The sequence below is a fragment of the Telmatherina bonti genome, assembly GCF_933228915.1.
Source record: "Telmatherina bonti genome assembly, chromosome: 13".
Taxonomy (NCBI): domain Eukaryota; kingdom Metazoa; phylum Chordata; class Actinopteri; order Atheriniformes; family Telmatherinidae; genus Telmatherina; species Telmatherina bonti.
Window position 1 is genome coordinate 30,727,923 of NC_136611.1, and position 16,820 is coordinate 30,744,742.

Consider the following 16,820-nt stretch of genomic DNA (forward strand, 5'->3'; position numbering starts at 1 on the left):
TGAAGTCTGCTTACCTTCTCATTGGAATTACTCTCATTATAGACAAAAACTCTAAAATGGAGGGGGAAAAAAGGCTCTAGAAATGGAAGATATTGCACACAGGACCATGTAGACAATTGAATCTGGTCAAATCTAACGCAGACAACACCTATTTTTTTAAATGCTTTATTTAAACTCACAATATGTCTTACACAGTGAATGGCATTACAACAATTTACAAAAGAACTCAATTGAGGAAAACAAAAAAGCCATTGTTTGTATTTAAGACCTTATTATATCATTTTTAAATTCTGAAAAGAACAGAATAAAAAAAAAAGAATTTTTTTCAGGTTTTTTTTTTTTATTTTTTTAGATAAAATGTTTAAGCGTGTTCAAGAACATAGGATCTGAACTTAAAAGAAAAGAGACTCCGACACTGTTTTGTATAACTCAAGTATTGACTGATTTTCCTCTATAAATACTTTCAGGGAAGTTATGTAGTTTTTATTTAAATTTTAAAACTGTTGATGGGTTTACTGTTATTCCACTTTTGGATATAATATCTTCCCATAACAAATAATATTTACCATTTTAGATATTCTTTTTGGCAGACCTTCCATATAAATCATCACTTGCTGTGTGTTAAACCAAAAATTGCTGATGTCCCAATATTTAACCACCTGTAAACATCTTTCCAAAACATTGTTGTGACGAAGCAGGAAAAGAAGAGGTGTTCAATTGTTTCATTTTTTGTCATCCAAAAACCGCATGGATTAACTTCAAAATTGAACCTTTTTCTCATAGTTTCAGCAGCAGGATAAATATTATTTATCAGTTTGAATTGAACTTATTTTACCTTAGGTGACCATTTAAGACAGGTACCATAGGTCTTTTTAAAAAATAATTTCACTATGTTATCTCTATTTTTGTTGGCTTATTGATACTGGCAGACAACATCTGTATGTGCGCAGCATTCTTCGGTGATATGTAAAACGGGAAAGCCCGAGGCTTAAACTAAGCATACCCTCTCGGTATCTATGACAACCTTCATCTCTCTCAGCCAATCAGAAGCTCAGATTTCCATTCATCAAACACATTTTACGCCATCTTAAAACTACTCCCGCAGTTTTTTTTTTTAGTATCCCTCAAAGCCAAACTGTGTTTTTATCGCCACAGTTTGTGCGATATTAACAGTTCTCGAAACAAGCCGTCACAGTAATTTATTAGGCAACACACGGACGCTTTGGAGACGAACCACGGGGACAGAAAGTCTGGAGGAGGAATGCTGAAGAAACTGAAGTCGAGACGCAGCCACACGGATAAGTGGCCTGTTGTTACAGAGGATGAACTCCGGGCTCTGGGCAAAGATATTTCCCCCGACCATGTCTTGGGTCTGCGGGTTGTCACGGAAGGTACCTAAAGTACAAGTTAACCAGATCTTGGTAGCAGTCTGTAACATTATACCGCTGAATGAGCACAAGTCTCCGGTGATAATTGTAGCTAGTATCAGATGATGGTTTCTATCGACCACTTTAAAGTCCTGTAAGTTTAGCGAGTGTATAGATGGGTAGATTTATCAAGCACACAAATCTGTTTTCCTTTAGAAAATCTCCAAGACAGAAGTAGATATTAAAGCCAGAGGGGTGTGTGTGCTGTAAGCCTCCTTCATGATTTCCATTTGCAACTGAGGGAGTGATACTCACCATTATAAGGGCTTTAATCACGTGTTGCAGTAATTGTTCTTTCTACCTTTAAGCAGTTTTATTGTTTCCTCTGCACATTTCAGGAAGAAGTATATTGCTCCTATATGATTAGTGGAGTTGGACCTGGTATTTAAAAAAAACATTAACTGTATGTCTCTAACTCACACTCTAATTAAAATTTTCAGACTACCTCTGCAGACCCGAAGACAACTTATACAACATTGACTTCACACGTTTCAAAATCAGAGATCTCGAGACTGGCACAGTGTTGTTTGAGATCGCCAAACCCCCGAACAGCGGTGAGTCACACATCAATGTTTGCCACAAAACAAAGCTCAAAATTGTTCAAATGTAAGTTGAGTAAAGTAAACTGTAAACACTGTGAGTTTTCTCTGACATTCACACAGACACAGTGATGCTGGTCATGTATAACCTAAGGCTATTGTGCAGTCAGTAAACTGCAGTGTCACCAAACGTCAGAACAAGTTTCTTATGGGGGTGTTGTGTATTGCTCTTGCACTGTTGTCATGTGCTCTTTCAAGGTTATTTTTATCCCTGATATTAATATTTCTATCAACTAACTTAAAACCCACAAGTGGGGCAGAATCTGAAGCAGTATTTAATGTTTTTTTCTCTCCTACTCCATTGTTCCATATATTATGGGAAGGAAATAAGGAAACTGTTGATTTGCTGAAGTTGCTGATTATTTAAATAATTTGGTATTTGAAAAGACAAATGGGAGATAACATGAAAGACACTGGACAGTGTTTTTTAATGATATAACAAAGTATGTATCCTTATGTTGTTGGCATGTCTTAACAGTACTCAGCTGAGTATATTGTTTGTTTCAGTTCCTCTGGAGACTGACGATGAGAGTGGAGACATAGACACCAGCGCAGGACGTTTTGTCAGATACCAGTTCACACCAGCCTTCCTAAAGCTGCGCACTGTCGGTGCAACGTAAGCAAACTAACTTTCTGCCTGCGTGACCATTAGCCCCTCTGCTCTTTTGTCAGTTTTAAAAAGCCATCTCTGTTTTGTCTCTTTCTTAACTGCAGCGTTGAGTTCACCGTCGGTGACCGCCCCATTAACAGCTTTCGTATGATCGAGAGACATTACTTCCAGGGACGTCTTCTCAAGAATTTTGACTTTGACTTCGGCTTTTGTATACCAAACAGCCGGAACACATGTGAACACATTTATGAGTTTCCCCAGCTTCCAGATGACCTCAGTGAGTTCTCGTCAACAGTTCTTATTGGACTCCTTTTTTTAAACATAATGATCCATTAATTCATCTTTTTTTTCTCTTTTTCCTCTTCCAGTTCGCCAAATGGTGGAGCATCCTTATGAGACCAAATCAGACAGTTTCTACTTTGTGGACAATAAACTCGTCATGCACAACAAGGCAGACTATGCCTACAATGGTGGGCTGTAATCTCTGAAATAAAAAAAAAAATGGGTGCATTGCCTCACAGTGGATAGATTTCCTGGATTATGTCCCTTCAGAAGCTTCCCCTTGGGGGGGAGACAGAAGTATTCTCTCTTTTTATAAACATTTTAATAAATGTGGCATCATACGAACTAAAAAGAAAAGAACAACAGACCAACTCTGCCTTCATAAGAAGTCATAGATCAATTTAACTGTATCTCAACGAGTTCAGTTTCTGGGACTCAGAGGAATGTTTTCTTCAACATGTCTGTTGTATCTGACTGAAATTCTTTCTTTTTAATGTATTTTGGTTTTCGCTTTGTGTGTTTCACGTTCTGGGTTGAACACTTTTGCCTTAGCTTTTTTGGCGTCTCTGCTGGCAGGGGACACGTTGAGCCACAAAGCTCTCATGACAACACCCAAAGATGAAGTTTGTTAGAATATCATATACTGAATTACAGAAGTTGTTAGTTCATGTTTGTTTCATCTTACATTAGCAAGTGAGAGTTGGATTTCCCCATAGAAAAAAGTTTAATTAGATATTTTCTAGTGTTAATTAAAGATTATTATGTAGCATGAGTTGTTTTTTCCAATTTTAGTTTTTTTTTTTCCAAGTTTGCTTTTTTCCTTAGATATCATGAAAGGCACTGGGACTGTTTGTTTCAGATAAAACATCCTTTTTTTCATATCACATTTATATGTTCATCAGTCTTTGCTATGGAAGGACATTTTTTAATCCAGGAAGAACCTGAACGCTTCATGATTTCAGATGTTTCAGAAGTCTGTTCTTTCTAATATAATCTGGGGTGCATGGAAAAAACAAGATTCTCATTAAATTTAATTCAAAGTTTTCTGTCTGCTAACCATTTTGTCTGCCTTTTTTTTTTTTTTTTAAAATACTTCTTGGTACTTATGCCATTTAATCCTCTTAAATCTGTCTTCCTGAGGTAATTGGCATGGCAGCACTGTGTACTTTCTGTTTGAAACCTAAGTTTGACCATAAGTGCAGCAAATTTGTTTAACTGGAGACTTGGTGTTCTGTTGCATTCAGGTTCACAGTTTCCTGATAACCTAGCAGAGTAGTGCACAACTTGACCATACAGACTGATGTAGCTTGATAGTTGATCTATTTTTAATGAGGCGCTATGACACAGACCTAGCTGAGGTTTTCACAGAAGCTCTGCTCACTTGATAGTCTTGCAGGTTTTATCCCATTGCAAATGATGTCAATCTGATCTGTACAATGTAATGTGATTATTTTACAACAGCCCTGCAGTAAGTCCTGTTATGTTAGTCCTGACATAACTATATACTGTTGTGCTTTTTCATTGTTTCCCCTTTTTACTGGAAGGCGTTTTGAAATAGCCTATAGTTAATTCAAGTGGCAGCAGTGTAAATTACACATAAATAAAGAAGGAAGTAAGTGTAAAACCTTGCAAATGAACAGAAAGAAATTTTATTTAAATCATGCTTTTTGTAGTGTGGAAATAATTTTTCAACATGCAAATTACCAATGTTAACTCTAGCTGTACAATGTAATATTGCTTCCATGTGCCTAGGATCCTCGTGATGACTTCTTTTTTTTAATGTAAGAATCCACTGTTTTTCTATAACCAGCTTTTGAAAAAAGCACAACAACAAGCAGAAGTGAAGTACACCATGTTACAGTACTTCCTTGAATAAAATGGGTTTTTTTTTAAGCCTTTGTTTAGACATTTTGTGTCATTACCTTTTATTTTTAAAGGCTAAATCTTGATCGTAGGAGGCATCACTTACACTATATCATTCAGAAAAACAGATGGGATTATTTTATATATTCCCAGTTTTGGGGCACTGTGGTGAATTGGATGTATGAGACTACAGCTCAGGGGCACTGGTTTAGCTTGAAATGGTATCTTAGCATCTTATTTGATAATTTTTAAAAAGTCAATGGTAGGTTATCAAAATGCCTTGAAAAGTGAGTTAAATTTTTTTAAAAAGTGACAAATTTTTATGAGTTATTGGAATTGGTGTAGATATAAATGTCTAACAAGAACACAAATCTGAGAAATGGCACCTTTAAAAAAAAAAATCCCGTCCCACCGAAAGACTACATTACCCAGAATCCTCAGCGTAGAACAGCCAAACACTAGTTGCACGTGGTTTAGATATGGCTGCGACCGTCTCTAAAAATGTTGGTGTGTCGGATGAGTCGAGCAGTAGCGACGACGAGGAACTTAAAAGATGTCAGGAGGCAGTTTGGGAAACAAAAGCTGTCAGGACCAAAGGTGGGAGTTTATCGACGATATCTGTAGTCGTGAACAAATGGTATTTTTCAACCTTTTGCCATGTCAACAGACTAAATATCAGCCCAGTAAAGTCTGTAACCATTTGTATTAATGCTTAATTAAAGAAATCTGAATCTCTTATGACTAAAATATTAACTTTCTTTCAGCAGGAGGTAGATCTGTGCAGACTTTAGTGAGCTGCTATCGTTAGTAATTACTAACGATATAACGATACTAACGATACTAGATAGATTAATCTATCTAGCTGCTTCATGACGAGAATTTAATTCATGTATCTGTGTCTGATTTAAGACAAGAATTTAATTCATGATTCTGTCTTATTTAAGACGAGAATTTAATCCATGATTCTGTGTCTGATTTAAGATGGGGAGTGCGCTGCCATACAGTCAAAGCGGTAAGTATCTATTTATTATACAGTATTAAGGCATGAAGGGACCATTTAATGAGCCTCACCTATGATAAACCTCTAAGTAGCGTGTTTATTATAAAATTTTTGTTTCTATTTGGGTTAAGAGTTTAAATTCTTTGTGGAAAAATGTATATGTACCGTAGAGGCACTTCATTTAAAAAAGTAATGAATAAGTAATCCATATTAAATCATGTATTGAAATATGAGAAATAAATCAATGTTCTCTGATGCAATAGTGTTGTAGTCGCTGACCATGAACACGATGGCAACGAGCTCCAGGTCACTCCAGGATTTCGCACACATGTTGCAAAGAAATTGGTACATTTTCTTGACAGGTAACTTGTTTCACTGAAGGAAAAAACACGATTTAATCATAAAGAATAAAAATGTTTTGAAAAAACTCAATTTATGAATACATTTGGCTTTAAGTTGCATTTCAGAGATTCAGTCTGAGACCTCATCCCATCTGAAATCAACAAACTGCGAAGGCGATGATGATAATGATGATGATGATGATGAGGGTAAAGTCTCTGCCTAGTTTTATTAGATTCAGCTTTTAAATGTACAACTTTTTTACAACTTTTCTTCTTGTAGGATTTCGCCTGTTTTCTACATCCGTTCCAGGACAGATAGCCGAGGAGCCTCCAGCTCCTGTGAGACGGCGGCCTATTCCCAGTTCAAGGTTTCTTCTTCTTCTTCTTATTCTTATTATTATTATTACTATCATTATTATTATTATTATTATTTCAGTAGTGGTAGTTGTGGCAGTAGTTGTACACCAAACAATTCTTCATTTCCCTGGTTTTCATAGTGACAGCGACAGTGAGATGGAAATGAGGTTGAAGGAGGCAGCGGTGTGTGTCAAAGATCTGTTACCCTCATCAGCATGTCCCTCTACATGCTTACCGTCCTCAGCAGAGTCTCCCATTTTGGAAAGAAGAAAGAAAAAGAAGATCATCTCAGAGGAAGAAGAGGGTCATGTTGTCAAGAAAAAGAAAAAGAGGAAACAGAATAAAGACGAGAGCGAGCAGGTGGACTCTACTTATCCTGCTAATCAAAGCGACGGTGAACACGGGAACTCCGATCAGGAACACACAGAAGTTAAATTAAAGAGGAAAAAGAAAAAAAAGCGAAAAGGAAATGTTGAAGAGAATGATTAAACCTGAACTTCTATTTTACGTGAATCCACTGTTTTGGGCCGTTGATGTTCCTTTCTGTTGCAGTGTCTCGAGGTGATTGGATGCTGTGATATTCTCCAGAAAAACAAAATGATGTCACTCATTCAGATGCTTTACATAAATTGTTTGTGTTGATATTGAAAATAGTTTACTTTTTTATGAAAGTGTGGGGAAAAAATATTTCAAGGCAGTGAGTTAAAAACATCACAGGCAACAAGTTGCAAAGTTTAAACAAAATTTACTATTTTTGAATATTACAGAACATTACCAAAATAAAAAACATTTTTGTGTTGATCTTGATTTAATTCTCTGATGTTTTAAGAATGAATCCTCTGAAGCTAGTGCTTATTGTGAACTTGAGTCAGTCATAGTCTGAGACGTTATCTGCGCTTCTCCAGATTTTTCTGAAAATCCCAAAGAACTTTAGATTCCTGAGTCCAGCTGACAGGGAACTGATGCTACTGGTGCCAAGAAAAGTTCACTGTGCTGTCGACACCATTTGTGATGGCATGTAAGAGCTGATGTCTGCTGGAGAAGGTGAGAGGAGCTGAGACTGATGACGATCTGCCGTCTGAGAGGAAGAATACAGCTCAAGGCTCTCAGAGGAAACTAGGAGAAAAAGAAAAAAACTTGATTTGGGTGTAATTTCTCTTTCAAGCTGCTTTCTGAGGTTTTAATATCTATTTTCATGGGTTCTTGTATACAGGTACAAGGGACATTTATACAACTAGCCAAAAGTCAGCATCAGTGAATATTTTCTGCAAAATGCTGTTAAACTTGTTAAAAAAATTAAAGTAAAGATATAGTAATGTGTTTTTAAAAGACATCTGGATACTTGCTGTAGACACCATGCCCCTGGCATTTGTGGATGCCAGGGGCCGCACTTTTGTTTCTGCAACAATTTTGATGAATGCAGTGAAGTGTTTTAAACTGTGTATTGATCCACTGTGTGATAAGAAGATGGATCCATTCTCACATAAAATCTGACAAGCACCTCTGGGTCTCACTTATGAACACTTTGTCTATTGTTTGGCCAGAAAACAGCTGGTTCCTGCTTCATTTTGACCAGATATTCCAGAGGGATAAACCTTCTCCAATTCATGTAAAAAAGACATATGAACACATATTAACATATTACCTTTCCTAGTATGACTGTCAGCTTCTGTAAAACCGCAGTCATTCAATATATTTGATCCAATCAGATTAATCTTGAAAAATGTCACCAGCAATCATGCATTCTGAATTAAATCTGCTAAATTGTGAAATTAACTTTGAAATTCATTGATTTCTCATTTTGAGATCGGTGTATATTTAACAGTAAGCCTGTGTTTCCAGCTGTTTCCTTTACCTGGCACAGGTGTGTGTGGCTGCAGGTGTAAAGAATCTTCCTGTAAGGGCAGATCCGTCTGCTCCTCAGAATCGGTCGTGAGAATCTACCCAAAAGAAACCCAAAATGAAGGATTATTGAATAACCTGAGTGGAGCTATAACAGACCACCGGATCTATTGGGATCAGTACCTGTCTGACTGCAGCGAGGCTGGTCAGAGTCCCCAGACTGCTGCTGTCTGTGATGACCATGGCCTGGGACAGCAAACTGGATGAATGGTACTGGGGTGAATCTGATTTGTTGTACACTGTAAAGAGGAACAGATGAATAATTATTTGCTTCGTGTAAGATGTTCAGCTGGTTTCATGTTGTTGCTGTGGGCTTACTGTGGCATGGCAGCTGTGCCATGGTTGCCATGAATGGACTGGCAGCCATGTGAGTCTGAAGCTGTTGTGTTATCGGTTGCTGGTGAGACGCATGAAGCGGCTGCTGAAATGAAATTGGCTGGAGAGTTGTGAAACCACCTCCCATGTTGTTTATGACAGGCACAGTCTGTGGTTGTGTGGAGGTTAAACCTGTGAAACATAAGGAAATAGCTTTGTTGTCACAAATTTTTTTTCTTTTTTTTTATATTTTAAAAACATTAAGAGTGTGAACTGAGAGCCTGTGTTACCAATGAGAAGAGAGGACTCTCCCAGACTCATGACGCTGGGCACTGAGGCCATTATGAGGCCCTGTGAAGATGCAGGGGAGGCAGAAAGACTGTGCAGGGAGGTCAGAGTGCTTACTGGGGGTAGTGGTCCGCTGCTGGACACCTTTAACCAGAGGAAAGTGTTGTCATGATGGCAATAAAGCATGCTGGTAGGCTATATGATAGGAGGTTATAAAGTGCTATGACACACACACACTCACCAGCTTGGGGTTATGGGTTTCCAGGAGTGTGTGGCTGGGTTCCAGTTGGACAGGACTGACCACAAGACGTCCCACTCTCTCCCCACCACTGCTTCTAGCTGAGCTCACGGTGTCACAGGAGATTTGCTGGCTGTACTTCACACCTGGCAAGTAACACAAGTCAGGTCACAGAACAAGTACAAGCTGAACACAAGAGAACGTGAAGTCCACAGACGTGGTCTAAGGGGGACTAGTTCTAACAGTTCCTCATATCCTCTGATTCTCCTTTGGTTTCACTTTTACAGCTCAGTGAATTAGTCCAGGCTTGCTTGAAGGACTTCTTACCGTGCTCAGGACTTGGTGCAAGGGTGGGATTAGAGGAGGATTGGTTGGTGAAAGGTGTATCGAGGGCCAGCTTGTGGCGAAAAGCCTCTTCTTTCCGTCGGTTGGCAAACCAGTTGTACACTCGGACCTCAGTAACCAGATTGGAACCCAGGCCAGCTAACTGGGAGGGAGACACCCCCCTCTGGAGACACTCTGCCCTGAAAAACAAAGAGCATACTGCTAAATGGTTTCACAATTCAGAGATATGCACTGTCTGTATGATATGTGTCCATACTTAGTCTAACTAAAATTATCAATAAAAGTTATTTAAAATGTTTAAACTAACATTGGGCGGTAATTATCCTTCACTCCAAAAACTCAGCCTTAAAAAACAAGAAAAAAAATTTATAAATATTATTTAAATGTTGCTTAAAACAAAATAAATCTGCCAACAGAACAAGAAAATTTGGCTTGTCAAGACTTCCCAAAACAAGTAAAAAAGTACTCTTTAAACAAAAGGAATTCTCTGGCGTAAAAACTAAGAATTATCTTACCTTTAAAAATTAAGCATATGTGTACTCAATTTAAGATTTTTAGTCTTACTAAGATGTGTCACATGGAACTGCACCAAGATGAGGTTTATCTCATAAATTTAGGTATGTAACATATAATATTACATCATTTGAGAAGATAAGATATCTGTAATGCAGGTTTTACAAATCTGACACCTGATCTGGACGGAAAAATCAGAAAAGCAAGGCTAAAAAGACCTTTTACTCACCTGTTGCACTCTTCCACCAGCCCTTCTCTTTCCTCCTTACTTGGATTCTTCTGTCTTTCATATGCCTGGAAGAGGATCTGGAGGGAAGCCGGGCCCCACTTGAACCTATTTCTTCGTCCTTTCTTTACTTCCTCTCCCTGTTCCTCAGCAGGTGTAAGTCCATGTTTGGCGTTGGTAAATTCTGAAAGGAAAATGCATTTTTTTGGACATTTTTTATATTAGACATGTGTCAGAAAGATGAACTCAGTGCTCCATGGTGCCTCGGGTACTTACGCTGGCTGATCTCGCACTGCTTCTTGACGTACCAGCTGTACAGAGCAGCTCTCTTTTGGTTCTTCATGGGTGTGCCTTTGTTGAGGTGCTGGGAGAGATGGGACTGGTTGAGCCCTGTGGATTCCACCACCTCTCTCTGAGGTAGGTTGTGCTGCTGCATGTAGCTTTTAATAATTTTTGCGACGTGCCAGGGGTCCTCCCTGTTAGACAGAAGGGAAGTAACTTAATATATTTACACAAGTGCTGTACCTCAGTTACTCTGGAAAGAAGCTTGATTCTTGTGAAAGTATTTATGGTTTTCAATAGTTTCTCAGGATTATTAACCCTGTCGAGGTCATATATAATAGGATATCAGTCACAGAATTCACTCCAGTACTTTTTACTATATGGATAGATGGATATTTCTTTATTTTGAACAAAATAACACAATTTAACGAACAGGTTAAAGAAAAGTAACAGTTATTATAGAGTCTGAAAAGGAGCAGGATGAAGCAATGCTTATTTATTCCTGCCCCCCTTTACAATTACAATCTTTTTTTCCTTGCAGTTGTCAAAATAATCTATCTATCTCTCTATCTCTCTATCTATCTATCTATCTATCTATCTATCTATCTATCTATCTATCTATCTATATATATATATATATATATATATATATATATATATATATATATATATATATATATATATATATATATATATATATATATATATATATATATATGTACATCCAGCATGTACACATATACATACCCACATACACTCACAGAGACAAAGCAATGACTTATATACATCTATAGGTGGCCTTACACCTATCTATATAGTCTCTTAAATACCTGCATATACACATATAATTTTATTACATGTACATGCACACATGCATGTAGGCAAAACATACGCCTACATACTTTCAGTTGTGCATACCCATACACATGTGCATATACTTCCATATATTATTGGAAGTATAGCTTTACATACCTGTTTATCATTGGTTTACATACATTCATTTAATTTATATTTTCTGAATAACATTTCTTTGACTTTTTACATAAACTGGATAATGTTTGGACATTGTTTGAGTTCATCTTGAAGATTATTCCATAATGATATGACTTGATTGTATTTAATTGCTAATGATTATATGACTTTTATAAAGTTTTTTTTCATTTGGGACTTATTTGTAGTGGATCATTACTATTTAACTGCACTGATATTATTATTCAGGTAAAGGATCTGAAAACATCTTCCACTAGAGCACATGCATACACCTGTCTGCTGACAAATGCATATTCTTCTTTCTTTCTTTATTCTATATTTTTCGACTAACAGTTTACCAATTTCTAGGTAAGTGTTATATAGGCGAAGGCTGTGACGGCATTAGACTTAAAATATGGTCACTCAGAGGGAAGTTGCAGAGCAGCTTATTGACAGAGCGAGATAAGGGAAAGCACACAGGAGCAAAGTCCAGCTCTTTCAGCTCACTGGAGGGGAAAAACGTGTGAAAGGTTTATGAGGCCTAGCTGAATGCTCTATCTCTCTAGCTGAAGCAGTAAAAATCCAAAAAACTGCAAAAATACTCAATTTTAGAAGTTTAATTAAAAACCATTTAACTACTTAATTTATTTTTTAGAAGGAGTTTAGTTGTATAAGATATTTTATGGCAGCTTATAAATCACACATTTTTACTTATAAAAGATGTACATGAATTCCATGTTTGCCTTTGAAATATTCACAATTAAGAGTAAATCTGAATGCAGAAATATTGCCTAACTGTTGTACAAACATAGCCTTTCAGGACCAGTCCTCACTCCATTAATCTTCACCTACATGTATGCATGTAGCTTATTTATTAAGAAATGACAAGGTAATAATGATGGGTAATTAGTAACTAGCAAAGGAGGAACCCTCTTTAAAATCGCCTCAGACACCAGATTGCAGAGACAGAGAGACCAAACAGCATGTTAAGGAGGGAGGATTTGGTAAAGAGAGGGTTATCAAGCTTAATAAGATAGTAGGAATAGTTGTGTAGGCACGTTGTTTCATATGTTAGTGACTTTGCTTTGTGGGGACAGAAGAGGAAGGAGAATCAGAGTGCCGAGGATGTCTGTCAGTTTACAACTAATTTTTAGTTACTAAGACATAGAGATGATTTTTGCCGTGACGATGGAGCTTCCATGGTCGCATGGAATCTACTTACTGCAGTAACTGGTCGACTTCAGCCCTCAGTTTCGCTACTTCATCCTGAGGAAGTTTCTCCAGTTCTCGGAATATGGGTGGTGGGAAATCCATCTCCCCCTCCTCGGAGCTCTCTCCATCCCCCCTGTCTTTCCTCTCAGCAACGGTACCTGTTCTGTTTCGCTCCAGTTCTCCAATGGCTTGGACCAAAACATCCCGGGACAGTCCAGATTCCAAGAGGGCCCAGATAAGCTGCTCCTGAAGTGCCGTCAAACGATTCGGCCTTGCTTTTGCTGTCCCGGCCCTCTCCTCTCCCTCCATTGGTTTTATGTCTTACCTTGCCACTGCCTCACAAACGCACACGGCTCTTATGTACTCCGCCACACTCAAATGGCAGCTAGACAGTCACCGTTGGGCCTCATTATTGTGTTTCCAGTCCTTCTTCAACTTGAAAAAAAAAATCATACTTTCATTTTCCTTGGTTGGATTTCCTCCCGATGTGTCCTGAGCTGTCTGGTTTTAGCTCTCCACCTGCTGTTTTGCTTTCAAAGGTCAATTTTCTTTTTTTTTAACCTTCCTCCTCTTCACCCCCTCCTCCTTATAAGCGCCCTGCGAACTTTGTCCCCACTCCCTCAGTCCCCAACAGTGACCAAAGTGCAATTTATAAAACAATATATTAAAGTGAGAAGCCGCAACATATTTCTTAAAGCAGAAAACGTAAAAGAGAAGAAAAGAAAGTATACATAAGAAGTGGGGAAGTAATGCTTCAGCAGCATACTTCTTATCAATCCACAATAGGACTTTTAGGACACAGAGAAACTTTCAACCTTTTTTCTTCATGTCGTTGATGTTCCAGTTATGTTGATTGGTGGCTTGAATAAAGGTTCATAATAACTCAACGTTTTTGGCAAAGGTGGAGCATAATGCACAACGGTTCAGGAGATAAAACATGACTTTGTCGGTCCTCTCTGCCAGTAGAGAGCGCCATTGATCTATAATTCAGACTGCCTCCTTTTGTATTAAATCTACTTATTCTGGTGGGGCTTCATTCAGTCAGTGTCCGCCTTTAAAACAACTCTGAAAAAATCCTTTAATGATTTGGACCCATTACCTCCAGAATTTAATCTAATTGTGAATTTAAACTTATGTTTTAATGGAGAATTTACTGAATTTAAAGTTTAGCTAGTTGCTGATTGCAGTAAAACTATTTCCAACTCTGTCTTTAATGATTATAAAGTAATAAGTCATGGCAGATGAAAAAATAAATCTTTGGGATTGTATATTTTTTACCGTCTTTTTGGAGAACATGTCTTTTTTATGTTTTAACCTCAAACTTATTGTATAAGGTAATGTAAGAAATTTTAAAGAGATCATCTTTAATGGAAACACTAACAGCAATTTAAAACTGAACTAAACTCAGTCAGGAAATTTGTGTTTGCTTAGTTATTTTTTGTTGCTTCAATGTTTCTTGGCAATACTTTTGATAAGGTTGTTCATTTTTTTTATATGGTGTAACTTTTGATTAGCAGAGTTGCGTGTGTGGGCCCATGAAAAACTTTCAAAATTGTCTGTCAATGGCAAACGATGACCTGAACAATTCATTGTTACAACAAATAAATATCCCCCAAAACCCCAAATTTCCTTACTTGTTCTGCTAAGTTAAATGCATTTTTTTAGAGTCTATACCTTGTTTCTCTTGTAATTGACAGATTAAGGTTATACACAGCACATAATTACAATACTGACCTCCTAAGGCCAAAACTTTGAATTTAGTATGTACCATAAATTTTTCCTGATGTTTTGCAGTTTATAAGACATAATATGTCTAAAAACCTAAGCATTGCATTAAAAATGTTGTACTCTATAAGAAAAATATGTCCTCGTTTTTGTACTACAGGTTTATCCTACAACACTTTTCTTCACCTGGGAAGGTCTAATGACAAAATTACTTTTTGTTATTTGTTTGTGCTTGAATACACATATATCATTGTTTTTAAAGATTTTATTTGCATGCAGCTGTGAGCAAGTTTCCACATGCTTTCACTGGATTCCCTCTGTAGACCTCTGTGTTTTAATTCAAATCTAACATTTCTTTGTCTTTGATCCAATTCTTTTCTTTTTGTCAAGGAAAGTTGGCAGGAAGGATTAGTAGGAAGAAAACTGGAAAGGAAAGAGGGCAAAACTAAATGGGTTAAAACCTTTGATAGTTAATGTAGTCTTTTATCTTTCCTCTCTCTTTTCAGCGTAAAATGCTCACTTTCTCTGCCTGGATCACCTTATACCATTCTCAGGTTCAGCCTATCAGCACCTTTTTGTGTCGAGCTCTTGTTACCCCACCCCACCCCTGGGAAGATGGCATTATACTGTATTTGGAAGGGTAACAGAGCTCCCTCTATCTCCCTGAGACATGCCACTGACCTGTAATTAAGTCCCATTGTACTATTCAGAGGAAACTCCTCACCCAAGTGGACAGAGGGTAGTGTGTGTGGATTTCCAACAACTCAGATACTGCTGTGACTAATGCTCCACCACACATGCTGGGTTTATCAAAAAGGAACACATGCAGCACACATTAGAGCTCGCATTTTCCCTCTCCAGAGAGCTCAAAGCTATGTTGATTGGTAATGAGACACAATCCACACTGTCCATCTCTCATTAGTGAACCATTGGTCATTGCCTATCTGTGTATGTTCTCACTGCTTGCTCTCTTACTCTCTGTCCCTGCCTCAGCCTGGTGTGCTGCCCCTCCACCCACATCCCCAACCCCACCATTCAACCCCATTGATCATGCATGCAGAAATTTAACACACCCCTTAATTCCTGTCCAAATAGCCCCTGTCCCACTTCCAGAGCTTCATCTGTTCATCTATAGAGAACAGGACAGTGTGCAGGCAGGAGACTGGCTGCAGCACTAGAAAAAGGATGGACTGTGCAGGAGAGAACAATCACACATCCAAATCTATGTCTGCACACCTAACGTTGCAGACTCTAAGTTTGTAGTCCCTTTAAAACTATTGGTGCATTGTGCAGACACAATTTGCCCTTTATTTTTACTTTAATGAATGACAGCGTAAGTCCACTCTAAAAAGATGCAAAAATAGTCTCCAAACTTTGCTCATAACTCTGAGTCTCATGCAAAACAGCATCAGGTTTATATCCACCGTAAGTCAAAGCTGTCATTGTCTTTGTTTGAATTGCTCAGGCTATTGATCGGCCTTAACATTGGTTACCAGGTCACATGTTGAGTCAGTGTTGAGAAGATTAGCTGGAGCTGGCTTTGGCACTAATTAAATACTTAAACCCTGGCAATGAATGAGCATGCAGTGCGCAATCCTCCTGGATTGCATAAGCCAGCTTGCAATATGGAAGGCACATTGAGACAGACAGATTTTTGCTTGCATTGCAATCAAGGACACTGAAACATGTGAGCTCCTCTAAAACATTCACTCATGATGAACAAAAGACATGTCATGAATTGTAGAGCTTAGTGAAATTAGGACGACATTTAGATAAATATGCTGGACACGGTTTGAGGAACCATTCATGCACATCATGATCTATTGTTTAGAACAAAATACAGTTCGCATCAACACAGTCAGAGAAGAATATAGTGGGTCAGACTTTCTTTATAATTTTTACCTGTCCTATTTTATGCTTGACCTTTTAACGTTTCCTTTGAACAAGTTGGGATGTCACCACCCATATGTTTATCTGTAAACTGTGCCTGATAACATCTTGTCTCATGTGTGTCCAAATTAATGAGTCATTGTGCAGAGGCTGTTAGAGCCATTTAACTGGAGTCAGGTGCGTTGCAGCAGAGACACACTAAAAACCTACAGAACACCGGCCCTAAAGGACCACAGGTAGACACCTCTGCTTTATCTGAACTAAAGCTGTAAAATTTAATCACTGCATTTAACGTTACCCAGAAGGTGACAGGAAGTTAGGAGGTTTTCCTCTTAAAAATAATGGCTGAAATTTAAAGGCAGCGAGGAAGGAGATAAAACTTCAATATTTGATTTTGGTTTAGCTTATAAATTTATCTATTGACTGAAGATTATGC

General features: G+C 37.9%; 3 protein-coding genes across 3 annotated transcripts; 2 read left to right on the top strand and 1 right to left on the bottom strand.

The window, feature by feature from the left end:
• Nucleotides 1-82: 82 nt before the first annotated feature.
• Nucleotides 83-3,117, top strand: unc119b (unc-119 lipid binding chaperone B; the record flags this gene model as incomplete). The annotated part of the gene is made up of 6 exons (XM_079251720.1): nt 83-108; nt 1,207-1,391; nt 1,868-1,981; nt 2,534-2,642; nt 2,741-2,913; nt 3,005-3,117. 6 exons carry the CDS (start codon nt 83-85, stop codon nt 3,115-3,117), a joined length of 720 nt encoding a protein of 239 aa, XP_079107846.1.
• Nucleotides 3,118-5,259: 2,142 nt separating this feature from the next.
• cUnh12orf43 (chromosome Un C12orf43 homolog) lies at nt 5,260-7,257 on the top strand. Its single transcript, XM_079250738.1, has 6 exons — nt 5,260-5,378; nt 5,763-5,793; nt 6,045-6,143; nt 6,238-6,329; nt 6,403-6,490; nt 6,620-7,257. Exons 1-6 carry the CDS (start codon nt 5,261-5,263, stop codon nt 6,966-6,968), a joined length of 777 nt encoding a protein of 258 aa, XP_079106864.1. The 5' UTR covers nt 5,260; the 3' UTR covers nt 6,969-7,257.
• Nucleotides 7,258-7,328: 71 nt separating this feature from the next.
• hnf1a (HNF1 homeobox a) lies at nt 7,329-13,078 on the bottom strand (the record flags this gene model as incomplete). The annotated part of the gene is made up of 10 exons (XM_079251721.1): nt 7,329-7,595; nt 8,335-8,419; nt 8,505-8,620; nt 8,700-8,888; nt 8,987-9,128; nt 9,226-9,368; nt 9,550-9,746; nt 10,310-10,490; nt 10,583-10,782; nt 12,780-13,078. The coding sequence occupies 10 exons, from the start codon at nt 13,076-13,078 to the stop codon at nt 7,465-7,467; spliced, it is 1,683 nt and encodes a 560-aa protein (XP_079107847.1). The 3' UTR covers nt 7,329-7,464.
• Between the last annotated feature and the right edge of the window lie 3,742 nt (nt 13,079-16,820).

Bases quoted from the DNA above. Each gene is read 5' to 3' on its own strand.
- cUnh12orf43 (XM_079250738.1), top strand. From the start codon at position 5,261: ATGGCTGCGACCGTCTCTAAAAATGTTGGTGTGTCGGATGAGTCGAGC. The intron at 5,379-5,762 runs GTGGGAGTTTAT...GTCTGATTTAAG, and splicing joins AAAAGCTGTCAGGACCAAAG to ATGGGGAGTGCGCTGCCATA. The intron at 6,330-6,402 runs GTAAAGTCTCTG...TTCTTCTTGTAG, and splicing joins TGATGATGATGATGATGAGG to GATTTCGCCTGTTTTCTACA.